At 36.5% G+C, this 25,445-nt stretch overlaps 1 protein-coding gene across 2 annotated transcripts in view; it reads left to right on the top strand.

Annotated features, from left to right (window-relative positions):
* Positions 1 to 25,445, top strand: part of LOC134527879 (proteasome adapter and scaffold protein ECM29) — a 157,867-nt gene that overhangs the window by 83,828 nt on the left and 48,594 nt on the right. For both annotated transcript variants that reach the window (XM_063360870.1, XM_063360872.1), the window contains exons 19-27: positions 1,019 to 1,202; positions 4,592 to 4,709; positions 6,349 to 6,519; positions 8,546 to 8,788; positions 9,336 to 9,463; positions 10,096 to 10,318; positions 11,280 to 11,436; positions 18,446 to 18,604; positions 24,381 to 24,512. In XM_063360870.1, the coding sequence (XP_063216940.1) occupies positions 1,019 to 1,202; positions 4,592 to 4,709; positions 6,349 to 6,519; positions 8,546 to 8,788; positions 9,336 to 9,463; positions 10,096 to 10,318; positions 11,280 to 11,436; positions 18,446 to 18,604; positions 24,381 to 24,512 (1,515 nt within the window). The remainder of the gene's footprint in view (positions 1 to 1,018; positions 1,203 to 4,591; positions 4,710 to 6,348; positions 6,520 to 8,545; positions 8,789 to 9,335; positions 9,464 to 10,095; positions 10,319 to 11,279; positions 11,437 to 18,445; positions 18,605 to 24,380; positions 24,513 to 25,445) is intronic.

Below are 25,445 nucleotides of genomic sequence, written 5' to 3' on the forward strand. Positions count from 1 at the left end.
TTACAAATGAATTTAATTCAATAATCTTATTTCATTGGATTCAGTACCGTAACTGCTGTTTTATAAGTCCGTTGGTAATATTGTATCACGTTAAATCATTATTAATTGACGTTATTTATGCATGGAAAAAGAGCTGTTGTGGGGGGAAATTAAGACTAATACCGAAGTCGGGAATAAATCTGGCACGTTTCTAAACATGAAAATAATTGATTCGGAGTTGCTATTTACCATTTTCTCAGCAAAATACGATACTGACAATTATTTTACTCTACGCCAATGTAAGTTGAACAAAGTATAACGAACATATTTGTATTATGATTGAGGTTAGTTTAAATGATCAGGCATTTAGGCTTAGGCTAAGCATGTGTGTCTTCTCATTATGCTAAGTTAACTCCCAGTTGATGTTATTGATCGTAGGCATTCTTTAACTTTTAGGTAATGTATGTATAGTAAAAGATTATCTTAAAAACTTGAAATGTTTTTTTCTATTTTTCGAACTTCGAATAATTTCATTTTTTCGAGTACGAATTCTCATATAACAAATGTTCGACTCGAATTCGAACTTACGAAGCTTCGCCCACCCCTAGTCCTCACCCACACGCACACGCACTTTCGTTACATGTACAACTTTTTACATCAAATAATTTTATTATTAGTATAGATACCCAATATTTTATCTTCCTTTTAGAAAAAATTATTTTTTTGCTATAATTAAACTCGACCCTTCATTGTGTGTGAATACACACACACACACACACACACACACAGTATAAAAATTTTCATGTTAATACTTTTCGGTTTAAATTATGTGGTTTCAGAGACCGGTATAGAATTCTTTATCTCTGTTGGAGTACAGTTCAATTCTCAATTTTGTGGCAGGTTTTTAAATACAGATGAAATGTTGACAGAAGAAAGATACTTGTAGAAAACGACACTGGTGATGGTGGTGGATTGATTAGCAGCTCCTCCCTGTGCATGTCTGTCTTGAGTAACGAGGGTGCGTTGCCGTGTCTCACAGAGCTGGTGCAGGACGCCGCCAGCAAGGGCCTGGCCCTGGTGTACGAGAGCAGCGGCGAGGACTCGCGGCAACGCCTCGTGGGCGAGCTGTTGGAGCAGCTGAGTGCCGGGCGACGCCAGGTGGCGCGTGTCTCCCACGACACCCGTCTCTTCGAGGAGGGCGCGCTGGGACAGTCTCCATCCGGGTACGCCAGCGTGACAGCTGCACTGTCCTTCGTCTTGAATGTGTTTGCTTGCGCTGCATCGAAATGGTGACTGTTCTGAGATGTATTTTGCAGTATGCCAATATGTCGGTTGGAAAAAAAAAAAATCAAGGGTTCCAAAGGTATAGGATGATTTTTATGAAATTTAAAAATATGTCAGGTACATTAAACAGTGCTAAGTAACTTTGTAGGCGTGTGCAAATATCTGGGTTTTTTCGGTCTCTAACTAATATAAATACAAATACCTAATCTTTCTCTGATTACAATATTTAATTTGAATAGTAGAATAAAAATTCTAATCCAACAAAATTTTCTCGTGATGTCAAAAAATACATAAGGAAACAAAAAGTTTATTACGTAATACAGGGACTTCTGAGAAATTAGACAAATAAAACTGAAGTGTATGGTTGATTAGTGATTCAAGATTTTGTGGTGTTATTTTAAGACAAATTTCGGTGTAAAGAAATAAAGATTTCGGTGTTATAGGGTTTTATTTTTTTGCTGAAAATACCCACGGCAAAATTTTCTTGCTTTTCTGTACGACATACATATTTATTAAAAAAAATATTAATAAACACTAAAACCTCATGATCTAATTACAATTAAGTTCATTTTCAAATTCATAGATAATTAAGTTCATTTGCAAATTCATAAATTCACACTTTTAAATAACTACTAAAAAATTCACGACTTAATTACAATCACATACACTACAAAATTAAACAATTAAGCACTTCCAAAGTTACTATTAAGACGGTTTTATTGAAATACTATCATAGTTAAATTTTCCGCATTTTCTGGAGTGAGACATTGTCTTCTGTCACTAACTACCAGTGAGTACCTGCAAAATGAACGTTCTGCATCAATATTTGATGTTGGGAACCAGATTGCCCTTAAACTGGCTTGAGCAAATTCACTGTAGTCCCCTTTAAGGGAGCAAAGTACCTTTGCATCATCAATTTGGCTCGTTTCTGGCAATGAAAGTTCATCCTCAATTATTTTTTTGAAAGCAACATAGCCATGTATGAATGTATCAATGGGAAGATGGGAAACAGAAGGCAAGTTATGCAGAGACTTCTGTAGGTTTGCATCTTCTATGCTAACCCTACTCACATTTCTTGGGTTGAACAGCAAATTAATGGCATTAAAGACTCTTAGACAAGGATGTCGTTTAACAGATGAGTTTTGCCTCAAACGCTTATGTTTCTCACTCGCGACATATTTCACAAGCGTATCGCGTCTCTCGTAGTCTAGCCTACAGTTAAAGAATTTGCACATTAAAATTTTATCACTGAAATCAAATCCTTCGCTGGAAAATTCTTTTGATCGGTTACTGGCAGAAACCTTCGTTTTAGGCATTATCAAAAATTTTTAATCACATAGGAAGAATTTAACCTCTTAATTCACAAAAACTTGCCATGCTGGAAAGATCAAAACAATGGAGAATAGATGTGAATACAAACGCATACCGAATACCAACATACGTATGTGAAAATTAATACCGACATAAACATGTACTATTTATTATTTACAATCGTTACGTTAAGCAGGGTTAATTTTATTTTCGTACCCTACGTACTTTATTTTAAATAAACAGTAAAAACAATGCGCTTTAGTGTGTAATATTTTATTGATTAAAAACGTAATCTTAGAAAAACATATTTTGGACGTTTATTTTTGTATTTACAGAAAGTGAACGGCGGCCATTGTATCATAGTTATCAACATCTTAAATTATTATGGTACACAAGATTACTGTTTAAAGAAAATATTACGTTAATTCCGAGACTTCATTTTAAAATCTATAATGAATCACCGTCGCATATAATATATATGGCTGTCAGAAATATTTGATTGTGCTGAAGATAGTGAATTGTCCTTACAGAATGGAAAAAAAAACGTAAATAATCAGGATAGACGAAATTTCGTGACATATCATGGATTTCGCACAATTTCGTTTTATTTCGTGTTTTCGAGCGGTTTTCGGTGTTATTTCGTTTTATCGCGCATTACCATATAATCGTGCCTCTATTGATTAGGTTATGTAAGCTACAATAATCATATGTAAAATATTTTTTAAGATATTAAATTTTGAAAATAAAATATGTTTTACACAACTAACCTTACCTAAACATAATTTAATTTTTAATTTAATTTTTTTTCCTGATTTTTTTTTTGCAGAACTGCTACTCTGCGTATTGATCCCGAATCATGTATCGCAAAATACTGTCAAATCAATCTATTACTCGAATAATTTTTTTTTTAATACTTTATTCACATAATAGGGATATAAATAAACTCCTATTTACATGTGTAAAATCTTGCTTATTCTTATGTTTTCATTATTAATGATAGTCAGGTAAACTATTTTTGTTCAGAATAGTACAAACACATTTTTGTTCATTTTCTCTAGACTCCAAAACTATTATTTATTTACATTTGTGTGTTTTGTTTTTGAGTCTCAACACATGTTTTGCCATGGAGACATACAACAAATTAGTTGCTACTGTGTTGCATAGTCGTGGATTGATTGTGACTATCAATTTACACACTGTTGTATCTATCACGTTCACTTCTTTCAATTGCCATTGCAAATGTTTGTCTGTGTTTTATGATCTAGTTGATGGTTGTTAATTTTTTTTTGCTCCATTTGTTTGGTGACGAAAATAACAAAATTATTATTTTTTAAATTAAGTTTGAAATTTCACAAATAGTTCTTTTTTTTAATTATCCACACGATTTTTTCCACCACTGTTTTGTGAGACAGTAGTGAAATAACTTTGTATACTTTCTGAATGTTTAAAAAGTCTAGTATTTTCTAATGTTTTTGATTACGCAGTTCCATCAAAACATCTAAACTAGGTATTTATATCGCACAAGTGACAACAGTAAACTAACCTCAACAGTACGGCATACTTTTCAGATATTCTTGTCAAATATTCTTGACCAATTGAATATTCGCTATATTCAAGTGTTTGTATTCAAAATTTAATTGAATACAAATAGCAAACTATTTATATTTGAAAATTTGAGTATTTTCACAGGCCCAGTGACTAGTCTTTAAATTAAAAATGAATGGAAATGTATTCATCCTGTGCCTATTTAAAGAAACAGGAAAAAACTAAATTGAGCAGTTTGTTATCTCTTGCTGATCTAACCAGCAAGATATCACATTCTGGACTGGTTTTCTTACCGTATGTGACGTTCCTCATAAGGACCCACCTGTGATATATTTATGTTTCCGTCATTTTTCACTTTGAACAAACAAGATACTTATGTTATGGAGCTGATTTTCTGGATGCTGGCTGCGACCATCCAGTTGGACAGGGCTCGGTAATGCTTCGACTAGCACAAAGACCATGCGTGTTGCAGGGGCAGCCTGTCAACGTACAAGGAGCTGTGCTCGCTGGCCAGTGACCTCAACCAGCCAGATCTTATCTACAAGTTCATGCACCTGGCTAACAACAACGCCATCTGGAACTCTAAGAAGGTGCTGCTCCGTCCCTCGTGCACGCGCACCTGTCCACAGCATTGTGTTGTAGGACTTATCCTTTAATTATATAACAACAATTTTTTTGTGATGATGAATTATCATAATGCCGGTTATGGAATGTCTACTAGAACCCCGATATTACGTATGCTCACGGTTCCACAGATAATATTAGTAAAATCGCTACCTTCATAAAATTGGGGGTTGCTCGTTTTGACGACTACCCTTGAAAACAAATATTTTTAAATAACTTTTTTAACTAAATATATCCGGTATTATTTGTGTGTATTGGCCTTAATAAATATAATACTCTTAAATATTCAATACTATTAATACAACGAGGGAAAAAAAAACTTCGCTTGCAGCATGTAATGTGTGCTGGCCACCACCGCACGGCCAGTTGTCATGCGTAAACAATTTTAACGGCGAGCTGTTAATGATTAACTGATAAAGTTGATAAGGGGAAGTGCGTAGAAATGCAAGGCAGGAAATTCTTCCAACTTATCAACCAGGCCCTGGGCAAGTCTTATCTAACCAGTAGTAATTTTGTTGCTCTTTTAACCTCTCCTATCTCCTGCAAAAATTGGATGATGGTGTGTCCTTGAGAGAATTAATAAAAGAGGGGAATATAAAATTATCAGTGGTGGCAAAATAAGAAGCGGGGGGATGAGAAGCCGAACAATACGTGTTACTGTATGAGGTTCGCTTGTTTATTATATGTGAGAAATGTCTTAAATGTGTAGGTCTAAAAATATGTGAGCTGGTATTAGTATTAACATTTCACAACTTGTTCACAATTGGAAAAAGTTACTATTCATGTGATTGTTGGAATAACAGTGTCTATGAAAAGCGAGCATGATTACACCGTATGATACACTTAAACGTACAATAGATATTTCTTAATGAATGCATGAATGCTATGGAAGAGACGGTAGCATCACAAGTTCAAGCATCTAAGACTGGCTGCAGTGTAGAGAAGGGAGAGCGGCCAGCGGACGAGCGGCCATCTGGCTATAACTACATGTATTAAATACACATTAGCAGGGTTTAACACAATGTAAAGAGTCTTTTTTTTAAAGAGTAATTTGAATTAATAAATGTAACATTTTATTACAGAAATATAGTTTCCTAATAGTCTGGAGATGGTAGTAGTTTTTTTCTAAATAAAAATGTGGACTGTAATTTTTATATTATTTTGAATGTCAAATGTACAAAATTTAATTAATAAGAACTCAAATTCTTTACATTGTGTTAAACCCGGATAATACCGAGTACTTCAGCTAATATGTATATCTGTGCCTATTTTGTTGTAAAAATTTTTTTTTCCTTCTGAATACTTAATTACTTAATTTTTATAATTTTTGTAATTAATAATTTGAAAATACTTAATGTATTAAATTAAAAGAAGTATAACTTCTAATGTGCATACATAAGAACATGAACCCCTCCCCCCCCCCCCTCTTTTTTTTTTTTTGCAGTTGAGTAGGCCTAGTGACTACTGAGTTTAATTTTTTTATATGTTCTTATTTTTTTACATAATTTATTTATTGTTTATTGCTGATTGGCAGTAGAATGTATTCAATAAAATCCTGGCAGGAATGTATATCGTGCTACAGTTTGTTTTTCCTGTAAACTGCAGGGGGCTGCGTTTGGGTTCTCGTCGCTGGTGGCACAGTCTGGGGAGCAGCTGAGCGCACACCTACCGCGCATTGTGCCGCGCCTCTACAGGTACCGCTTCGACCCAACTCCCAGCATCCAGAACTCCATGTCGAGCATCTGGCATGCTCTCGTCTCGGACACGCAGCACACGGTGAGTCTGTCATTGCGTGAGGGACATTTAGCTACAGTCACCTCCCATCAAAGCAATCTGGGTTTAGTGCCTGGGGGGGATTTTCCACTGATGAGGAACCTTCCCCCCCCCCCCCCCCCAAACTTTTCATAAAATTCTGGCTACAGCCCTACCTAATATCCGACCAGCTGGTCGTGTATTGTATATTAGGTTGAGATGATCTGCCAATTATGCGACCACAATAATTTTACAACTAAATATTGTTTTGCTACACTTCTAAAACAATATATATCACATTACAATGTTAAAAATATAAAAACAAAACTTATGGATGTCTCTGAATAAAATGTTGCTTACCGTGAACACATATAGTATGTAGTTATATTTCATGAATCCGCCATATTGTCAGTGCTGCCGAACATTAAATTTACCTTTTGCCATTGGGTTTAATTTTAGACTATGTCATTATTTAAGCTAAAAGAAACAAGACACTGGGGGTATTTAAAAAAATATTAGTAAAATTACAAATTATATTAATTAAAATATTTTATTAGGGGTGCATGGCATATATGTACTCTACTTGCCTCTTGCAGAGCGACAAACACACGCACGCACACACTCATTTGCGGGAGGTTTGAATTGAGGGTGACGGTGGGTGGAAAGGGGGCCTGAAGCGGGGCGAGGCTCATTGGACTTAGGAAGGGTGTATTCATGGTCGACATCAATCATCAAAATGTAATAGAATTTCAGGCACAATTTCATTTATGTAGCTGCTGTTATCTGTCTGCTATGTGGAAAAATTTTAAATTTTGCATCAGTAGCTAAATATTTTTTTGATAATTTTGGCAAAGACAAGGGGAGAAAAATTAAAATTCACAACATGGCTAGTAATTAGTAATATTTAATCTCATTTGAACATAATTAAATTGTGTTATTAATAACAAAAATCACAATCAGATTTTTTTTAGATGAAAATGGTTTTTAGTTTCTATACATATATATAATTATTTATTTTGCCAAATTAACAAATCAATCACAAACATTTAAACTGATATGTATCTGTATAAAATTTAGATGATAGTTTGATTTCAGCAAAGTGAAAAAGTCAAAAGCATTTAGCAATAATAATGGGTCATTTGTAATAGAATAAGTAACCTTCATTGATAGTTGTTCGTATCGTAACCATTTCTCTTAATGTGCACATTTCTCCCTTTTTTCTTTTTTTTTCCCCATTCCACTTAAATTTGTTATTAACATTTTGGAGTCAATATTTTTTATCTCTAAAGATTAGTGACTAAGTCTCTTTACAATATTGAGAAAACAAAGAATAATAATAGTATTGATTCATGATGTGTTTTTATAATTTATTGTAAAGTTCACACGTTAATGCATCATGATAATAAGGTATAGAGAACCCCAAGAAATATTAATAGTCGTTGATTGAGAAGTTAAAACTTCTTATTGCGGACAGCTGATTACGAAAATACTCGCCGATACAACCATTAATGAAATGTCCTACACGAGTGCGCACAAACACGTTCATCTCCTTCAGACATTTTGCTGCTACTGGAACAGTCAGCAAATTTCTTAATCTTAACAGACAACATTTCTATACATTTGCCAAACTCACGAGGTATTCTAAAACAAAATTTTGGAATGAAATAAGTATTCATTATTTCATTATTTATAATTCAAATTGCGTGTAAATAACTATTTGAATGAAAATTTTGAATTTTTGCACAGTTGTTATCATAACATATTTTTGATAAGATTTCTTTAATGGTTCCCTTGTGCCATTTGTTTCTTTTTGCTCAACAGTTTGTTTTGTAATGACAAGCGACGAAGCTAATGATAGAAATGTGATTGGCGAGCCACCTACGAAGTGACATGGCACTAAGCTTACCGTCCAAGCAACAGCATCTATCGTAGCATGCAAACTGTTTGGGACTAGGCGGACTTAGCTGCAGTGGCACACAGCATGTAGCGGCGACAGTCCCAGTATATGGTTCCGGCGGCTAGAGGTTCTGACCATGCCACACGTCCGCAGGTAGACAAGTACCACGCAGAGATTCTGGCTGACCTGGTAGAGAACCTGACCTCGCCGCAGTGGCGGGTGCGCTACTCGTGCTGCGTGGCGGTGGCAGACTTCCTGCGCTGTGGCCCTAACCGCAGCCTGCACGACTCTCTGTCCTCGCTGCCTCGCCTCTGGGCGCAGTTGTTCCGTGTCATGGACGACGTGCACCAGGGTGTGCGAACCGCCGCCACCGCCACCGCCAGCGACCTGGGGAAGGTGAGTTGCCTTCACCTCGGTGCTCTGAGCCCTATGTTTGGACACAAACTGAATAAACTTATTCTTCAGGTTCTTCTTTTATTTTTTATATTTATAAGTAATATATATTTAATTTTTATTCCAATATTCTTTCATCCTGACTCCTGCATACTGTTAGTATTATGGTTCCTGGAGCTTTTTTTGTAGTGTTGGGAGATTTTCATTTTATAATTATGTTTATTTTGTATCTTTGTTGGTAAACACTGTGTGTGGCCTCCCGGAAGTCGACAACCTAACCAGCGCAGGAATGTTTTCATGGTTGTATTATGGTTTTAGAGACCCGATTGTCTTGTGGTATGTTCGACCATCCGGCTAGAATCCACAGTCCTGTACACACACGAGGAGTGGTCAACTGTTAATTTACTCTTGCTTGTGTTATACATCATCTGTGTATCTCACTGAACACACCGCAGATTTCGCATTGTATTACCGATATGGTGACAGTCGAGATAGTTGGGAGTGTTTAGTAGTGTTGAGAGTTGACCGCGTGTATGATGTTTGTGTGCAGCTGTGCCTACGCACCTGTGGCGTGGGAGCGAGTGCTGGCAAGGCAGGCAACGAGGTGGTGCGTGCCGTGCTCCCAGTGCTGCTCGACACGGGTATCTGCAACTCCGTGCAGGAAGTTAGGACCCTCAGGTACTTGCACGGCCATCTTGTATTAGGAAGGAAATTATTTATTACTTATTTAATTAACACGGGTACTAAGTTGTCCGCTGTAATAATTCTCTCTCAAACATGTTTTCAATTACCTGTTCCCATTGCCGTTGTTAGCGCGTATGAAAATGTAGCCAGCGCTGGACTTGTTTTTATTCATACATTTCTTAGATATTTATATTTTTTTCTGCAAATGTAATGCACTGTTTATTGTAAGCCAAACTCCATTTTTAAAGAGAAAAGGTAAATTTCTGAAAGCACCACCAAGGTGATTCGATTGTTCAGATAATTCACTTCCCACCAAGCGAGGTCGAACCTGAATTTCTCTCAAGTGGAATCATGGCAGTCGTTTGTCCATGTGCCAGTGTGTTTTCTCAGGGTACTTCAGTTTTTCTCATCCAATTAGTCCATGTATACTCTATTAGAATAACATCCATCACCTTTTAACATCTCTGATGAACGACCTCAGTGTCACTGAAAGATCAAGCTCATTCCCTAATCCATATTGTTGCCAAGAAAGGGGTTCTTGGAATTGTACACCACGGACGTGGGTGTCGTCCAGACACAGCTGCGGATTGGCAGCTGTGAGGGTCACGTGCCTGGCATGTGCGCAGCCTGCAGCTGGTGTCGCAGCTGGTAGGCACGACCGGCAGCCTGCTGCAGCCTCACCTCGCGCAGCTTGTGCCGGCGCTGCTCGAGGCGGCTGGGGAGTTGGAACCACGTGCCTTCGGCTACCTCAGCGCGCAGCTCGGGGCCGAGCGCGAGGCTCAGGAGTCGCTGGACCAGGCTCGCGCGACCGCCGCAACCTCCCACCGCACCACGGACACCGTCGCCAAGGTCTGGCCCTCTCCCAGTCTGCTCTGTTTAGTCCAGTTGCAGACTGTTATAAGCTCTAGGTCGAAGATGAACTTATCAATTGTTACATGTATGTTTGTGCGTCAGTCATCTATACATTTTTTTTTTAAGTATTAACATTAAAACCAACATAAAACTACCTATTTACCTTAATTTTACATTATAATTTTTATCTAAACTGTGGAAACAAAAAGTGAGGGTTGTATTATAATCACAAAACTTGTGGTTTTTACACTGGGAACAGCTTAGTTTAAAAATCACACACTCTGCCTGTAAACTGCATCACATATGCCACTTTTAGACTCTAAGTTTCCTGAACCTCTGCACAGGCTGACGGATCCCAGTCGACCAGTTTTTTGCTTTCTGAAGGACTGCTTTTCAAGGACAGTCATAAAACACTATTTTTTCTTCTAACTGCAGCTTGGTGTTTAAATATAGTTGTGTAAATCACTCGCCTGATGAAAGTAGCACCAGAAAAAAATTTAGTATACATATGTGGAATAAAGTTACTAATTTAAATAATTTTCAAGTGCTATTGTACTTTAATTATGATTTCTACTTCATAAAGAATTTTTCATAAACTCGTAGGGAAAATGTTTTGGGTCGCATTACGTTCAGAGTTGTGTTATTTTTGGATAAATGCAATATTTAAAAAGTTTAATTAAACATTTTACCTATTCTTGCTATTTGAATTTAATGTTCATATTCAAGACTATTTTGAAATTTTTATTCAAGTTCAATACAAAATAAAAGCCTTTATTTGCACAGGCGTGTCTCTTTCCTTCAACTTGTACCATCTACCACTTATCAAGTCAATCTTGGATGCTTATATCCAACTAATCAATTTATTCTTTTCGAACAAAGCTGGCTACCAACTTGTGCTCTCATATTCGTACACAAGTGTGCATTTCTTCTCTGTGTGAGTGTGTTGCGTGTGTTGCAGTGCGTGCAGTACGTGGATGCAAGCGTGCTGCCCCAGCTGATGCCACGCGTGCTGGAACTGATGAAGGGGTCGGTGGCCCTGGGCACACGTGTTGCCAGCGCGCACTTCGTCGTGCTGCTCACATACCACCTGCGGCAGGAGCTGCAACCCTACGCAGGTGAGACTGTCCTTATGGTCCTGCAACTGTGGCACTTGTGTTCTCTAGTTTCCAGCACATAGTTCTCGTGATTATTCTCCATTGCTTTAAAAAAATTTAGTAATTTCTCTTGATACTTGAAAGTAGTGGTGCACCGATATGACTTTACCGATTACCGATTCGATTACCGATTATAAGAGCAATAATCGGCAGATACCGATTCAGTTACCGATTATAATGAACAAATTTTTTTAAGTGTAATAATGCACACAAAATTTTTTATCCCCATGTGAATTTAATAACAAAGTTAGGTAAAATTGAGAATACAGTTATAATAACAGTATAAGAATATATAAAATACACTATTAAGTCATTGCAAAGTGTAAATTAAATTAACTTCTATTTATATTTGTTATTGTAAACAACTTGAACTACAGTCTAATAATTGTAATTTACAGTGGGTAAGTTTATGTTGCGGAAAACTAGCATTATTATCGACTATCAGTACTATCACATAAGGTTGCAACGAGAAATTACCGTTTAACAATGTAAACATGTTGCTATATTTTGTTCACTTGAGTTTATAGAAAAATGTTTTCACACTTCACTTTTTTTCTCCTTAGTCGCCATCTCACTATAATTATATAAAAATGACTCAAAACTAGGGATGGGCCGGTCGAATCCTCGAATCCTCGAATCCCACCGAATCTCTAGTATTCGAAAGATTCGAAATTCGAGGGAAAAGATTCGGGATTCGAGGAAAAATATTTAAAAACTTAAATGCTTACAATTTACTTGGCCTGTTCACGTTTTCCTTGGTACACATCCTATTGAGGTACAGTAGAACCTCGTTAATATGTGATGGTCGGGACCGAGATAATCACGGATTACCGAATTTCACGGACTAGCGATTAAAAGCCCGGAATGTCTTGTCAAGCTTCTCGGACACCAGCGTGCAGCTGGGTTAAGGCCAAGGTCATGTGACGTAACATCTCCCGAGGCTTACTGCGCCTTGGCAGCAGATGGATAAAAAATAGTAAACTCCCTTTTATTCGTGTTAATTGGGACCCACCGATGCCCGGACAATTGAAATCCTGTAAACAAAAAAAACGGATAATCTGTTCACGGTAAGGGCCGGCCGTCTTCGAATTAGTGTCTCGGCTTAAAAAAATACAGCACTGCCTAGCCATTAGTTCACGGTCATTTACAACAGCCGAAGAGAGAAAGATAAGATCATGCTGACCTCGCACCCCCCCCCCCCCCCCCCCCAATTCCCCATCTTACAGCCGAATGCCAGCCAGACACGTCACTCACCAGGCGCCTGCCGTGCGTTGGCGGGTGGAAACAAACAAAGGGAGACGGGAAGCAGAAGTCAGGACATCCCCCTCAAGTTTAAAGAGTGACAAATGTGACAGCTGAAAGGGGGGCGACACAAAGGGTCGGTACAAACAGCGTGGCAGAGTTTGGCGGCCCACGCGATGGCTTGTAGTGTTTGCCGGCCGCCGGCCCGCGTGACGTTAATTTTAAGCGCTGACAATTTTTACTTCTCATTTTTTTCTTCTCTTTTAAATCGTCCCGGATTAATCGATTCCCGAATTAGAGCATCACGGATTAACGAGGTTCTACTGTATTGTTCTTTTAATTCGTTATTATATAGAAAAATTATGAAGCATGTACTGATTGGGAAACTTACTTTATATTCATGAACATGGATGCATTGTCGCTACATTGGCATTAAATAAGGCATAAATCACATATGTATTCTCAGAATATGCTAAAAAATAAAATAAAGCACATTTAGGATCTAGACTAGTAATATGAATCTTGTTTTTTTTTAATAACTTTACCGAGAAATCTGTTACTTAGTACATAATACAACAATAATGCCGACTTTCATCACAAGTTACGGTCACACATGTAGTAATAACAATGAAATAATGAATGACAAAAATTAATACATTATACAATTATTATTTTAATGGCGATTCAATTTTAAATATTTTGATACACATTCTATTTATGAATTTTTTTAGGACCAAGTTTGGTTTGTGTAGACTACCAACGTTAAAATATGTATTAATTGAGAATTCCACAATGGCCAACCAGTGAATTTGTTAGCCAATCAATTTGAGCAACACAAAAAATAACTAATATTAATATAAAGAATTTTAATGGGTAAACTAGAGAAAACACCCCGTCACTTTTAACTTCGTGCATATTAATCACTATGCTTTAGTGAGGCTTAGTTTTAAAAAATGCACGAGAATATTTCTTATGGCCTAAAACCACGGTCTAAGAAGGGGAGGTCTGGACACTCGCCAGATAAAAGTGACCACTTACTGTCTCCATAGTTCGTTCGACGTCCGCTATTAAACTCTAGCGCTAGGTGTCTTGCGGTGGAAATATATCACTAGACGTTATGATGAATTTGTCAATTCTCGTGAAAAACAAACAATAGGTAAATAATATACGATACAACGATAGTTCAAAATCATCGCCGGAGGACGCACAGTAACGTGATAATCGGGCATAGGGCCACGTTTCCGCAACCTAATATAATAATATCTATAAAACTTAAAAAAATACACTCGTTTAAAAAGGTAATTTTAGGCAAATTACTGGAAATATCGCAATGCCGTTTTGCAGAATTATCAGGAATCATGTAAAGAAGTAAAAATAAGTTTTTTTTTACTTTTTTTATTTCCATGGTGGCCCTCTACTCCATAATTACAAACGTAGAGAGTTACGTCAGTATTTGATGCACTGCAATGAATTTTTATAAAATTACACTATATTTTAACATTTAAAATTAAAGGCTGAATCAAATTACATAACTTGGTTGATTTACGTATTTGAATAACAATACCACACCTGCATTTACAATACATTATTTGCTACACAAATAAGTGCCATCGTTAATGTTTTGTGTCTCATGTCAAGGGTTGACGCTTCACATAGTAGAGACGTATTTTTTTAAAAAAAATTTATTTACATTGCATTACAATATTCAAATAAAAAATATATACGTTTTTATAAGTTGCCGAAAACAAACAACACGCACATACACAGCAAGCAAAAACGTCACCGACCGCATGAATGCACAGGTATTGTAATGTTAATTACAAACTGCGATTACTCCTAAACGAGTTGGAATACCGTAACTGCGCCTTTTTGAAATAACAAAGGAAAGTTTAGAGCACTGAATAAAAGTATTTTGGGATTTTTATTATTTTTTTAAGGAAGAGACCGCACTCGTTTTGCAAATTTTGTATTTTAATAAAAAAATTGTGTATTGTCAAACTACTTACAAACAGGTATTATCAGGGTTGTGCTGATCATTAATAAAATTCGACATATTACATACATTTTTAAAAAAGTCAGGCCTATACAAAAATAAGTAATCTTTAGACTACATTCATACAAATAATAAAATTTAACTTACTATTCCAATGACATTTCCGAAATGATCTTTGTGTTCCTTTTTTTTTTTTTTGTCAGAATGTCGTCTTCCACAAAATGTTTTTCGCATACATAATGGGATCTTTTAAGTACAAACTTGTCTCGTGGAATTTCTTTCTGCCACAATTGCCTAACATTGTCATCATTGGGAACTCGGAATATTGCAACTTTCTCGTCTGACTTTGCCTGATAATTTGTTTTGCAATGGTTTTACAATGGTTAGGCATTTTCACAATTAAAATAATATACGCTTATTCTCTTTACTAACAATCAATGCTCCTTGCTCACAATGAAGTTCCTGGCTTCCCGCCAATGCCAATGTGGAAACTATACTTCGTAACCTAATTTACCTAATTTATGAAATAATTCCAAATATTATAAAACATAAACACATCCAATTTAATACTGTATCGATATCTGGAGATTAATGCATTTTTAACATTTAAATGAAAATTTAAATGATTATTATGTTGAGTTGTTCATAACAACAAAGCTTAAAATACCACCGCAGAACAACCAGCGCTACAGGTCAGATGGTGGAGCGGAGCGGAACTACGGAGACATTAGGTGTGCCACTTTTGCATGCTGGCCTGGTTGGGGAGTGTCCAGACCTCCCCTTCTTAGACCGTGCCTAAAACCATTGAAGCCAAGATGGCGCCTTTCAGTTTCCGTTAAATATTTCAGGAAAGTGTTTATCTTCATTTGGGACTTTAAACAAATGTCAAGTTGGTAACTACAAAATATTGTTCCGTCGGATGTTGAATTTCGTTTTCCGATTTCCGTGGATACATGAATCAGTGTACTCACAGATAATGCCTGAATGCCTTAAATCCACCAAGTCAGATTCTACAGCAATTGATGAAGTGACCAGATTCTTACGTGATCCTACAGTTAACCCAGAAATAAACATTCTCGAATACTGGAAAACTGTCTGCGTGTTCATCCAGGTTACATAAACTGTCCAAAAAATATTTGTGTTCACCACCTGCGACAGTGTTCTCTGAACGTTTGTTCAGCACTGCAGGAAACATATGTGACCAAAAACGGAAACGTCTTGATCCAGACCGTGTCAAAATTCTTTTTTTTTTATTATTAAAAATTTAAAGGGTTAAATAATTCTGCATAATGTTTAATTTTTTCTCTTAACTTATAAATTATTTTATAATTAACCCTTGATATCTGGATTCGTATTCGAGGGGTGGATTCAAGGTACTGTTTGGGATTTGAATTCGAGATTCGGATTCGGGAAAAATGGGATTCGACCCATCACTACTCAAAACCAATTGTAGCACATGTGATTTTATTAATGTTGACTGAATGTATAAAATTATAAATACTTTTTCATTTTTCACGTCACATACAAATAACACAACAACGGATAATGTTACCAAAGACGACGAAGACAAAGAAGACGACCATAACGAGTTTGTAAAATGCAGTGATAAACTCTGAAAGGTATCGAGACCACGATTTTGAACCGCTACTATCGACTCTAAAAGATCGATTCTCATAGAATACACTTACAACTGCTTGTGGTATTTTGATTGCGTGCCATCTATTTTACGTCTCTGGCTATAGGTAATGTACAAGGCCACTAAACAAAAGACAGAACAAAAGACGAAACGTAAATAAACGTGTAGGAAAAATGCATTTTTTATTGTTCGAGGCAACGAGATTTATTAAACTTAACGAAATATCTCTAATCTTGATATGACCTTTGAATATATATACTGTATAGAAGTCGCGAGTGGATAGGATTTACTCTACGTTTTTCAGAAGCGTATGATGAGCAGCTTGGGAACTTCACCGCTGCAGTGCGCTGCCGTAACGCCCTGTATCGTCTTAGTTGTTATTTACACGTTAGAGCGCAGCAGTGTCGCCCGCTGTCATTCCCCGCACCCCCCACCTATCATTCACTGCAGCTCAAGATCGTTTAACGGGAGGGGGAAGGGGTGTTTGAAGAGTTCGACACTTGTCTGCTAGGGACCACCACAAGTCGATGCCCTAGAGATGGTGGCGATTGCGGCGGTGAATTAACCAACTACCTCAAAACCGTATTAGAAATTTTAACCTGGGCTGGCGACTTCTATACAGTATATATATTCAAAGATATGACGGAGTTAGATGAATTTTGTAATATATACAAATATTACCGTATTTTGTCCTAAAATATGTGATAAAATATTACACGGTAAAAACCTACTTAATTACGCCGGGACGTAGATAATCGGCAAAGTAATCGTTAAGATAATTGCCGATTACGATTAATCGGTAAGTACCCATAATCGCCGATTACGATTCATCGGTATCCGCATCGGTGCACCACTACTTGAAAGTTACAGTGCTAGCCTCTAAATTTCTAAAATATAAATTTAATGTCACATGACATACCATATTTACCTGCAGAAGGGTCACCCCTGTGTATGGATCGCACCTTTAATGTTGGGCAAAAAAATATTACATTTTCACTATAAGGGTCGCACCATTAATCTATCTTCACTAGAGTTCCATGGATACAAGTTCCTTGTTCCGTGTCTCAGCTTATTAGAAGGTAAGAAATACACCACTTGTGTTGACCCTAGTTTCTTTGTCTGTTTACTATCAGGAAGGTGTGAAGGAGACGACTGCTATTTTGTATACTCTTGTTTCCCTTTCATCTGTTGTATTTTATTTTTTCACCCATCCCTTTTCCACAGAAAAACAGTTCCTTCTTTAAAAACCAGCTCTCATAGGTACTGGCAAACTTGTACGTGGCTTGAGGAATATAAAAGTGCACTTATAAACTCCAATGATGGCTGAAGTTCTGTTACAGAAAGTTCAGTTAAAAGTATTGGAAATCCCTTACGAAAACAATAATGTTGGGGCACAGTTGCATCATAAACACCTGTCAAAATACACGTTAATTTAGTAGAGTGCCAATTCACGGAGGGTGAACTGTCAACACTGCCACATGACCTCACACATCGTGCACACATACTTGTTCTCTCTCTCTAGCTCATTTATTTAATTTTTTTTTCCCCTCCTTGCCTTGCCTGCACAGCACAGCACAGCAGACAAGTCACTTTCCGGCACTGACATTGCAGATGTACGGTGCTCATGGAACTTCACGCTACTGCTGAAATATTTTGATTAAACAAATTATACTTACTCTTAGAGTTATATTTATTAAAAACCAATATAGGTTAGTTATTTGCGCACATGTTCAACCACCCAGTGCAATATTATTATTAGTATTATTATTATTATTATTTTTTAACTTATGGTAAACAACTTTCATAAGGTCCGCAGTACATTTTTTTTTAAACTAGAATTTTGCATAAAATGTTTGAACCATAAATATGGTAGTTCATAATAAAGCATTATTTAGTTTCCTGTTTATTACAATAACTTAAGCTTATGAGTGTTTGTGACCTGAAAAGACTTAAAGAACTGCCATAACTACAGTTGTCATGGAGAGAGCTGTTGAGTGATGATTCTTCCCAACATGACCTTGCAGTCCAGCTGTTGGCAGTGATGGTGTCTAAGTGTGTTGTACGTGGTATGACAGTGTTGGTGTGACATGTCATTGCAGGCAAGCTGTTGGCTGTGCTTACATCAGGGCTGACGGACCGCAACGCCGCTGTCCGCAAACATTTTGCCACAACCATCGGCTACCTCGCGCCTATTGCCAAGGACTCTAGCCTCGAGAAGCTCTTCTCAAAGCTGTGCACGTGGTATTATGAGAAGGAAGGTATGCACTATTGTTTTTGTATGCCTCAGCACTCGCTAAATCACCATGTTTTTCGTCATACATTTTCAGTATTATAAGTCGGTCTTAAACTATTTGTACGACAGAACTGTGTGTGACATGGACAACTTCAGTGGGATCACTTCAATCCTGCTATGTCTCACTTTCTTTGGTAACCCAAAGAGTTTTTTTTATATGCTAAGCCACAGATTGCAGTACTGCTCAGTTGAAAAAGTTATGGTTTGGCATGGCATAGGACTTATCTTTGAGCATTAGTTGATAACAACATTCATGGACTGGGGTACTTACGATAATTGTAGTTCTCCATGTGAAATAACTTGTATTGTGTTCCCGACTGTAACCTGTTTATAAGCTGCAGTTATGTAAAATTTCCTTTAAAGTAATTAATATGCCCTTTATGCCATAAATTCATATAAATAACTCAGAACTGACATAACTACAAAAATTGAGAAATTCAATATGGTTTATCCTATTGTCCCTAATTTTTTCTGCCACTTTCTCATTTATCATTGTGGCATTTTTTTTTATGCTGTTCCCACTTTTCATAATGTCTTATCGTGTGAGTGTACACTTTTTTTACTTTTAATGTGTGTGTTTTTTCATTACTCATATCTGGGATTCATTGATATTGTATTTATGTAAGAGCAGGGGATGTGCTTAAAGTGTTAGTAAGATATGTTGGGCATTTCCTTACGAGGTTTGTTCAAAAAGAAACCAAACTTTTGCTATAACATCTGTATTTCTTATTGTACAACATTTTAAGCACTGACTCCCTGAAAGTAGTCTCCTTCACGTGCAATACACCATTCCCAACATTTATTCCATTTTTGGAAAGCCTCCTGGAACACACTTTCTCGGATGGCGCTTCTCAGGTCTCTTGTCGCATTTGTGTTCAATTGTCTCTATGGTTTGGAAATTACATCCTTTCAACGTGATAGTAAGTTTGGGAAACAGGAAAAAGTCTGCTTGGGCTAGGTCCGTAGACTAGGGTGGATGGGGCACAAAGGGTGTGATTTTTGCCAGATAGATGCGGACAAGGAGTGATGCATGAACCGGTGCATTGTCATGATGCAACATCCAAATATAGTTAGAAATATTGTTACCCCCCAATTCAGGTCTCTTCCTGCACACAGCATCCCTCAAACATGCTAGAATTCCCTAATAACCTTGCTTGTTTACCATCTGACCACGTGGTACACAATCAACATCACCCTTATCTTTGACTGACTCATGTGTGCCTTTTTTTAGATGAGAAGACACTTTGCCCAGCCACTATGATGACTGCACCTTGTTTCAACATTATAGCCATAAATTTACGTCTCATCCCCTGTTATGATGTTCTAAGGAAGTTTTCATTAGCATTGGCAGTGTCAAGCAGTTTCCGGCTGATTTCAACATGGATCTGTTTCTGATCATTATTCAATAAACATGGCATGAATTTTGCACTGATATGATGCATCTCAAGTTTGTCACTTAAAATTTGATGGCATGATCTTATGCTGATGCCCACTTCGTTAACAACATCTCGAACAGATAAATGATGATTTCCATGGAATCACAGCATGACTCTCTCAACATGGTCATCATCTGTTGATGTGGAAGATCGTCCAGGCTTGGGATCGTCACAGACCGACATTGTCATGTTCAAAACACTTAAACCATTAATAGCACTGAGTGCTACTCATACAGTCCTTTCCATATGATTACATATTTAAGCAATTGAAATTTCTCTGTAAAATTTTGCCAAGTTTGTAGAAAAATTTAACACACACATGTTGCTTTTCAAGCTGTTTTGTTATCACTTAGGCAATAATCCGACAAACGACTTATGCACGTACTCACTTCAGTAGCTGTAACTCTCCAACAAACTGTCATAGCAAAACATGGAAAATAGCAGTTTGTGTCTAAACCTGTCACTAGGTGCGCTTAGTAGCCGCAGCACGTTCCCTCTGCCATTTGGTGCGCTATTTAAAAAGTTTGTTTTCTTTTTGACCACACCTCGTATGCTTAAGAGCCCAGATACCTGGCAAAACTATCATCTGGGTGTGTGACATCACTTGGGTGGAAAAGAAGACTTGAAACCTCCTTGTCACAGTTACCTGGCTTGTTCTCGGTGCTAGGCATGCTAATACATAAGTAGAATGTGGCCTCTTGAGGCGTCCCCACACCCTGATGACTGCAGGAAGCTAGCACGTGGCCAAGAATATACATTTAATTGTGTATATATATGTATATATTTCAGTAAAGTCATTTTTAATTGCACGTTGTTTTATAATCAATAAACAGTGCACAATGAATTACAACAGATTAAATCCCTTATGGAGCTATCGGTGCAGGTAAAATTTGGCACACCCATGGCTTTTGGGTTAAATATGTATATATTAATTAAACAGTATGCTGCCCGAGACAGACCCCGAGAACGTTAAGAAAGAGTTTCATATAAATTTGAAATTGAAACAGCATAAAGAGATCACTGATGGGAAGCAATGAATTTCGTGGGGTCCAAAGAGACCTACCTCCGGGGATGGTAACTCCAGACTAGGATCCACTAAACCATAATGGTCTTTGAAGTGATATGATGGAAAAATAATTTTTTACACAAGTGAAAATGCCATTCTTTGAATTATTTTGTTCTTTTAGTACAATGATGTCAGAAATTTTTAAAAATTAGAAAAATACCGAAATTATCACATTTTCATTTACCTGAAAAATAACTATGTACTTTAAAATAATACCGTATCATAAATCATCAATTTGACAAGACACCGAGAACTATAAATATAATTCTGTACCACTGAAATAAGCACTAATGCGTATAAGTCTCAGGTGGAACCAACTTTCCCGGCTCTCATGAAACGGTAATGGACTGCAAGTTGGTGGCACAGGTCACGACTAGTCAACCCAGAGGCTGGAGTCAAACTAATGAGTAGAGATGGATCGGGTCTCTATAAAAATAAATAAATAAAGCTGTGTATATTTCATAGAGTTTGATGATTATTATTTTTAAAATGGTCTGTGAATACTCGAAAAGTTGTGGAAATCACAAAATATGTCTGGAATTTTTTCTTGTAACAGCAAAATTAAATGGAAAATACAGCTTCCACCGATGTTGAGGCATCTCAAAAAATGCCAAAACTTTAATAAAAAAAAATGCCAAAACTTTTAATATAATGAAATTCTGTTTATTTTCCTTCACATGACATCCTGTAAACACAAGGGGGGCAAAAATTTATTTCCCCATGTTTACATACAATTTTGATATCCTACATTCAATAATTTTAGGTGTATCGATAGCAGTTGTTTACAACATGTGTACGGATTAAAATTATGTTAATTTTGCTACAACGCCATTTTTTTTATTATGCTCTTGTATCGCTTATCATCAAGCCAGCACTGAATTTATTTCCAATAATTCGTGAGATTATTGGCTTCTGCATATTTTTAGAGATGAAATTGTGAAGTGTTAATCAAAAATAATAAAATAATTCTAGTGTGTCAGTAAATTTGTAACTCTTACTTTTCGCATGGGAAGGATATCAAGTATCTAAGTGTTTTCATGTAGAGTATATTTATTTATGAATTATGCAATGTTCTTGTTGACTGGTTGCATAGGTAGGGCCTATGTGTTTAGTAATGAAACACATCAAACCAAAAACCAGACCGCATATGTTTTTATGTCTTCATAAAAAGATGCATCTGAAATCATTTAGACTTTAAAAACTAAAACCAGTTTGAGACAAAACAATACAGTGGGCTTTAAAGTGGAATATGATAAGCAAATCAGCAAAGGAATTGAGATAAAACAATGTTTCAATATCAAGTACTCTCAACTTGTGAAACTGGAAACTTCAAGTGTAAATGAAATCAGTGACTATAGTTGAATATTGTTTGTAACCAGAATTACATTACAAATTTTGTAATATTCATAATGCTATTTAGTAGTACCTTCTTTAATACTACAGAAAATCCTTGTCAAGAAGTTTCGTTAAACTAAATATCAGGGAAAATTTATTATTCTTATTAAATGTATTATACATATTAAACTTATTTTGTAATCTTATTATGCAGGAAATTTTCCTATGAGAAATTTACTGTACATTGAATTTTGCTTTCTTTTTATCTGATCTCAGTGCGTATGATAAATAGTTTAGTACATTTTTGGTGACATTTCTTCCCTTTTTTTATTTTCACGTATGGTATCATGATAGAATTTTTTAATTCTTCCAAATCCTCTATGTAAAATAGTCTCGTCCAGCACTGTGATCACTGCATAAATGTTTTAATACAGTGAAACCTCATTGTAAAGTACCTCGCTATAAACAATTTCTCACTTCAAAGTATACTTCTTCAGGTCCCAACAAGTTTTTTGCATTTAGTAACAGATCAGTATAAAGTACTTTCATTATTAAGTACTAAAAAAAGTGGGGGTTTTCCTGTACATTGTAATGAGATTTTACTGTATCATCCATTATGTCTGTGTATATTAAATCAAAGGTTATAGTATTGAATAATTTATTTCAGTGGGTGATCTACTGAGTAAAATCATTATAAATGTTCAGGTGAAGTCGGCGGGTGGGTGATCTATTGAGTAAAATCATTATAAATGTTCAGGTGAAGTCGGTTAGCTTCGAGAGTTTTCTTCCGAGAAAAGAGAGGTTTTATCATGTAGATGTAGGTATGAATTTGCAATCGCAGACATACGTTTTAAGCTTTAAATGACTCATTTAAATGGCATATGTGGCTTCCTTTTTTTTTCCTTAGCAAGCGACACCATGTCTGCCACAGGATTATTCGTGTCTGAAAGGTGAAGGAAACTTGTTGATTCAGATCTGGAAAACTTGGAAAAGTCTGGGAATTTTGGAATTCCAAGCCTCTAGCAACCCTGGTCTCATACCATTGCCAACAACAGAAAACACAGACACTCCTTTGCGAAGACCACTAAAAGTGAAAGGGATAGTTGTAACAATGTATAAATATTATATTCACAATCAGTCTATCACCATGCAACACAGTAGCAACTTCCTGTATTTTTACATGATGAAACATACTCTGCAATTAAACAACAAAATAAAGTCTTAAATTATGGTTTTGGATTTCATAGAAATTGGCTTAAAAAGTGTTATTTTGCTGAACTAAAATACAGTTTATCTGGGTGCCGATAGCAAGGATTTTAAACCTAAAATGAGCTTAATTAGTTAGGTACTATGTGACAGATACAGCATTTTATTTTACTTCCATTTTCTCATGAAGTGGTTCAAATTCACGATATTTTGCGGTTTGCAAAATTTTCTAGAATCAATATGTAAAGTAGCAGCTTCTGGAAAATAACGCAAATAATAACTTAGTAAACAGTATGTTAGGCTATGTTACCTGCTTAAACATTTTTTTTCCAGAATTTGAATATTAGCGTGAATTTATACATTACTATTGTAGCTGATTTACCCTAACCAATTTTTTACTTCAGTTATAACTTGTCTTTTTCCAGAATGTGCTACTTCATATATTTAGTTATGGTACTTACAATTTCCATTTATTATGTCTCTAATATGTGAAAGTATAAAAAAAAAACTTTAAGAGAGATTTAATTATTCTCATTATTTCTATTTGAATTTAATATTTTAATCTGAGAATAACATATCATTTGTATTTAGTACGATCAAAAAAAAATAACGTATTCGCAGAGGCCTACCCAGGACCTGACACGTGGGACCTCACTCAGCAAACAGCTGGTGCTGCGAGTTGGCGTGTCTTGTTGCAGATGAGGTGTTCCACTCAGCATGTGCCTACACCTTCCAGTCAGTGCTGCAGCGCCACCCGGCCGTGCTGAAGGATCACGCGGACATCATCTTCCCATTAGTATTCTTCGCCACGCACGCCGCCAAAACGCCAGGTGCGTGTGTGTGATGTGTAGTTGTGTAGCACAGGGCTGCGTGAAGGCTGAATGCTGGCTGAATAGTTCATTCTATATGTAGAAACCTGTAAAAGGGGAGGTTATTTTTTTCTAAAGAGCGCTGTTATTGAAATTATTATTTTTTAGGTACCTTGAGGGGGAAATTTTAGTATGCAAAGGAAAGATGTAGTTCTGCGTGCACACCAAGGATGGTAGTTTAACATGATGAATTCTCTAATGCACATCCGCCTATGAGCTGAAGTCGTTCAGATAGCCGACCTCATGTGGCGGCATTAACCTGTATATATTCGCTTACGTTAACTTTGGGGGGAATATCAAGCGTATCTGTGTGCCAAGTACATCCATATAGTAGCAAAACTTTGCCGGAATACATTTTGTAAACATTAATAATTATAAATACATCAGAAAGCTGGCATTATAAATTTGTACTCATGTACTCTAATTTTTAAATACTACAAAGATCTGTTCATGTTATTAGCACATGTCGAGGGTGGGGGTAGGCGTTGTTTTGATTTAAATAAAAATTAATTGTTTGCGTAGGGCCAACCACATGTATTCCTGGTCGTGTTACGTTTCCTATGCACAGTGAGATATGTACCCCCTATGATGACTATCCACACTGAAATACTTCCACTCTGAGCAGTGGACACACTATATTAAATTAAGGTAAATAACTAAGTAGACTCTTAGGGCGGCCCACACACCTCAGTTTGTGCAATGCCTCTTCACGTGGTCGTCTATATAAAATAAACCGTTATTTCTAACAATTGCTTATATTCACACTACTTTTTCTTACAGCCTCCACATCACTTAATACTGTTAATCAAAACCGGTGGCATAAACCTTTTTAATTGTAGTCTAGAACACCACGTGCTCTGTACTAGAGTAAGAGTGTTTATTATGTCAAAATAT

The sequence above is a fragment of the Bacillus rossius genome, chromosome 1 (genome assembly GCF_032445375.1).
Source record: "Bacillus rossius redtenbacheri isolate Brsri chromosome 1, Brsri_v3, whole genome shotgun sequence".
NCBI classification, from domain to species: domain Eukaryota; kingdom Metazoa; phylum Arthropoda; class Insecta; order Phasmatodea; family Bacillidae; genus Bacillus; species Bacillus rossius.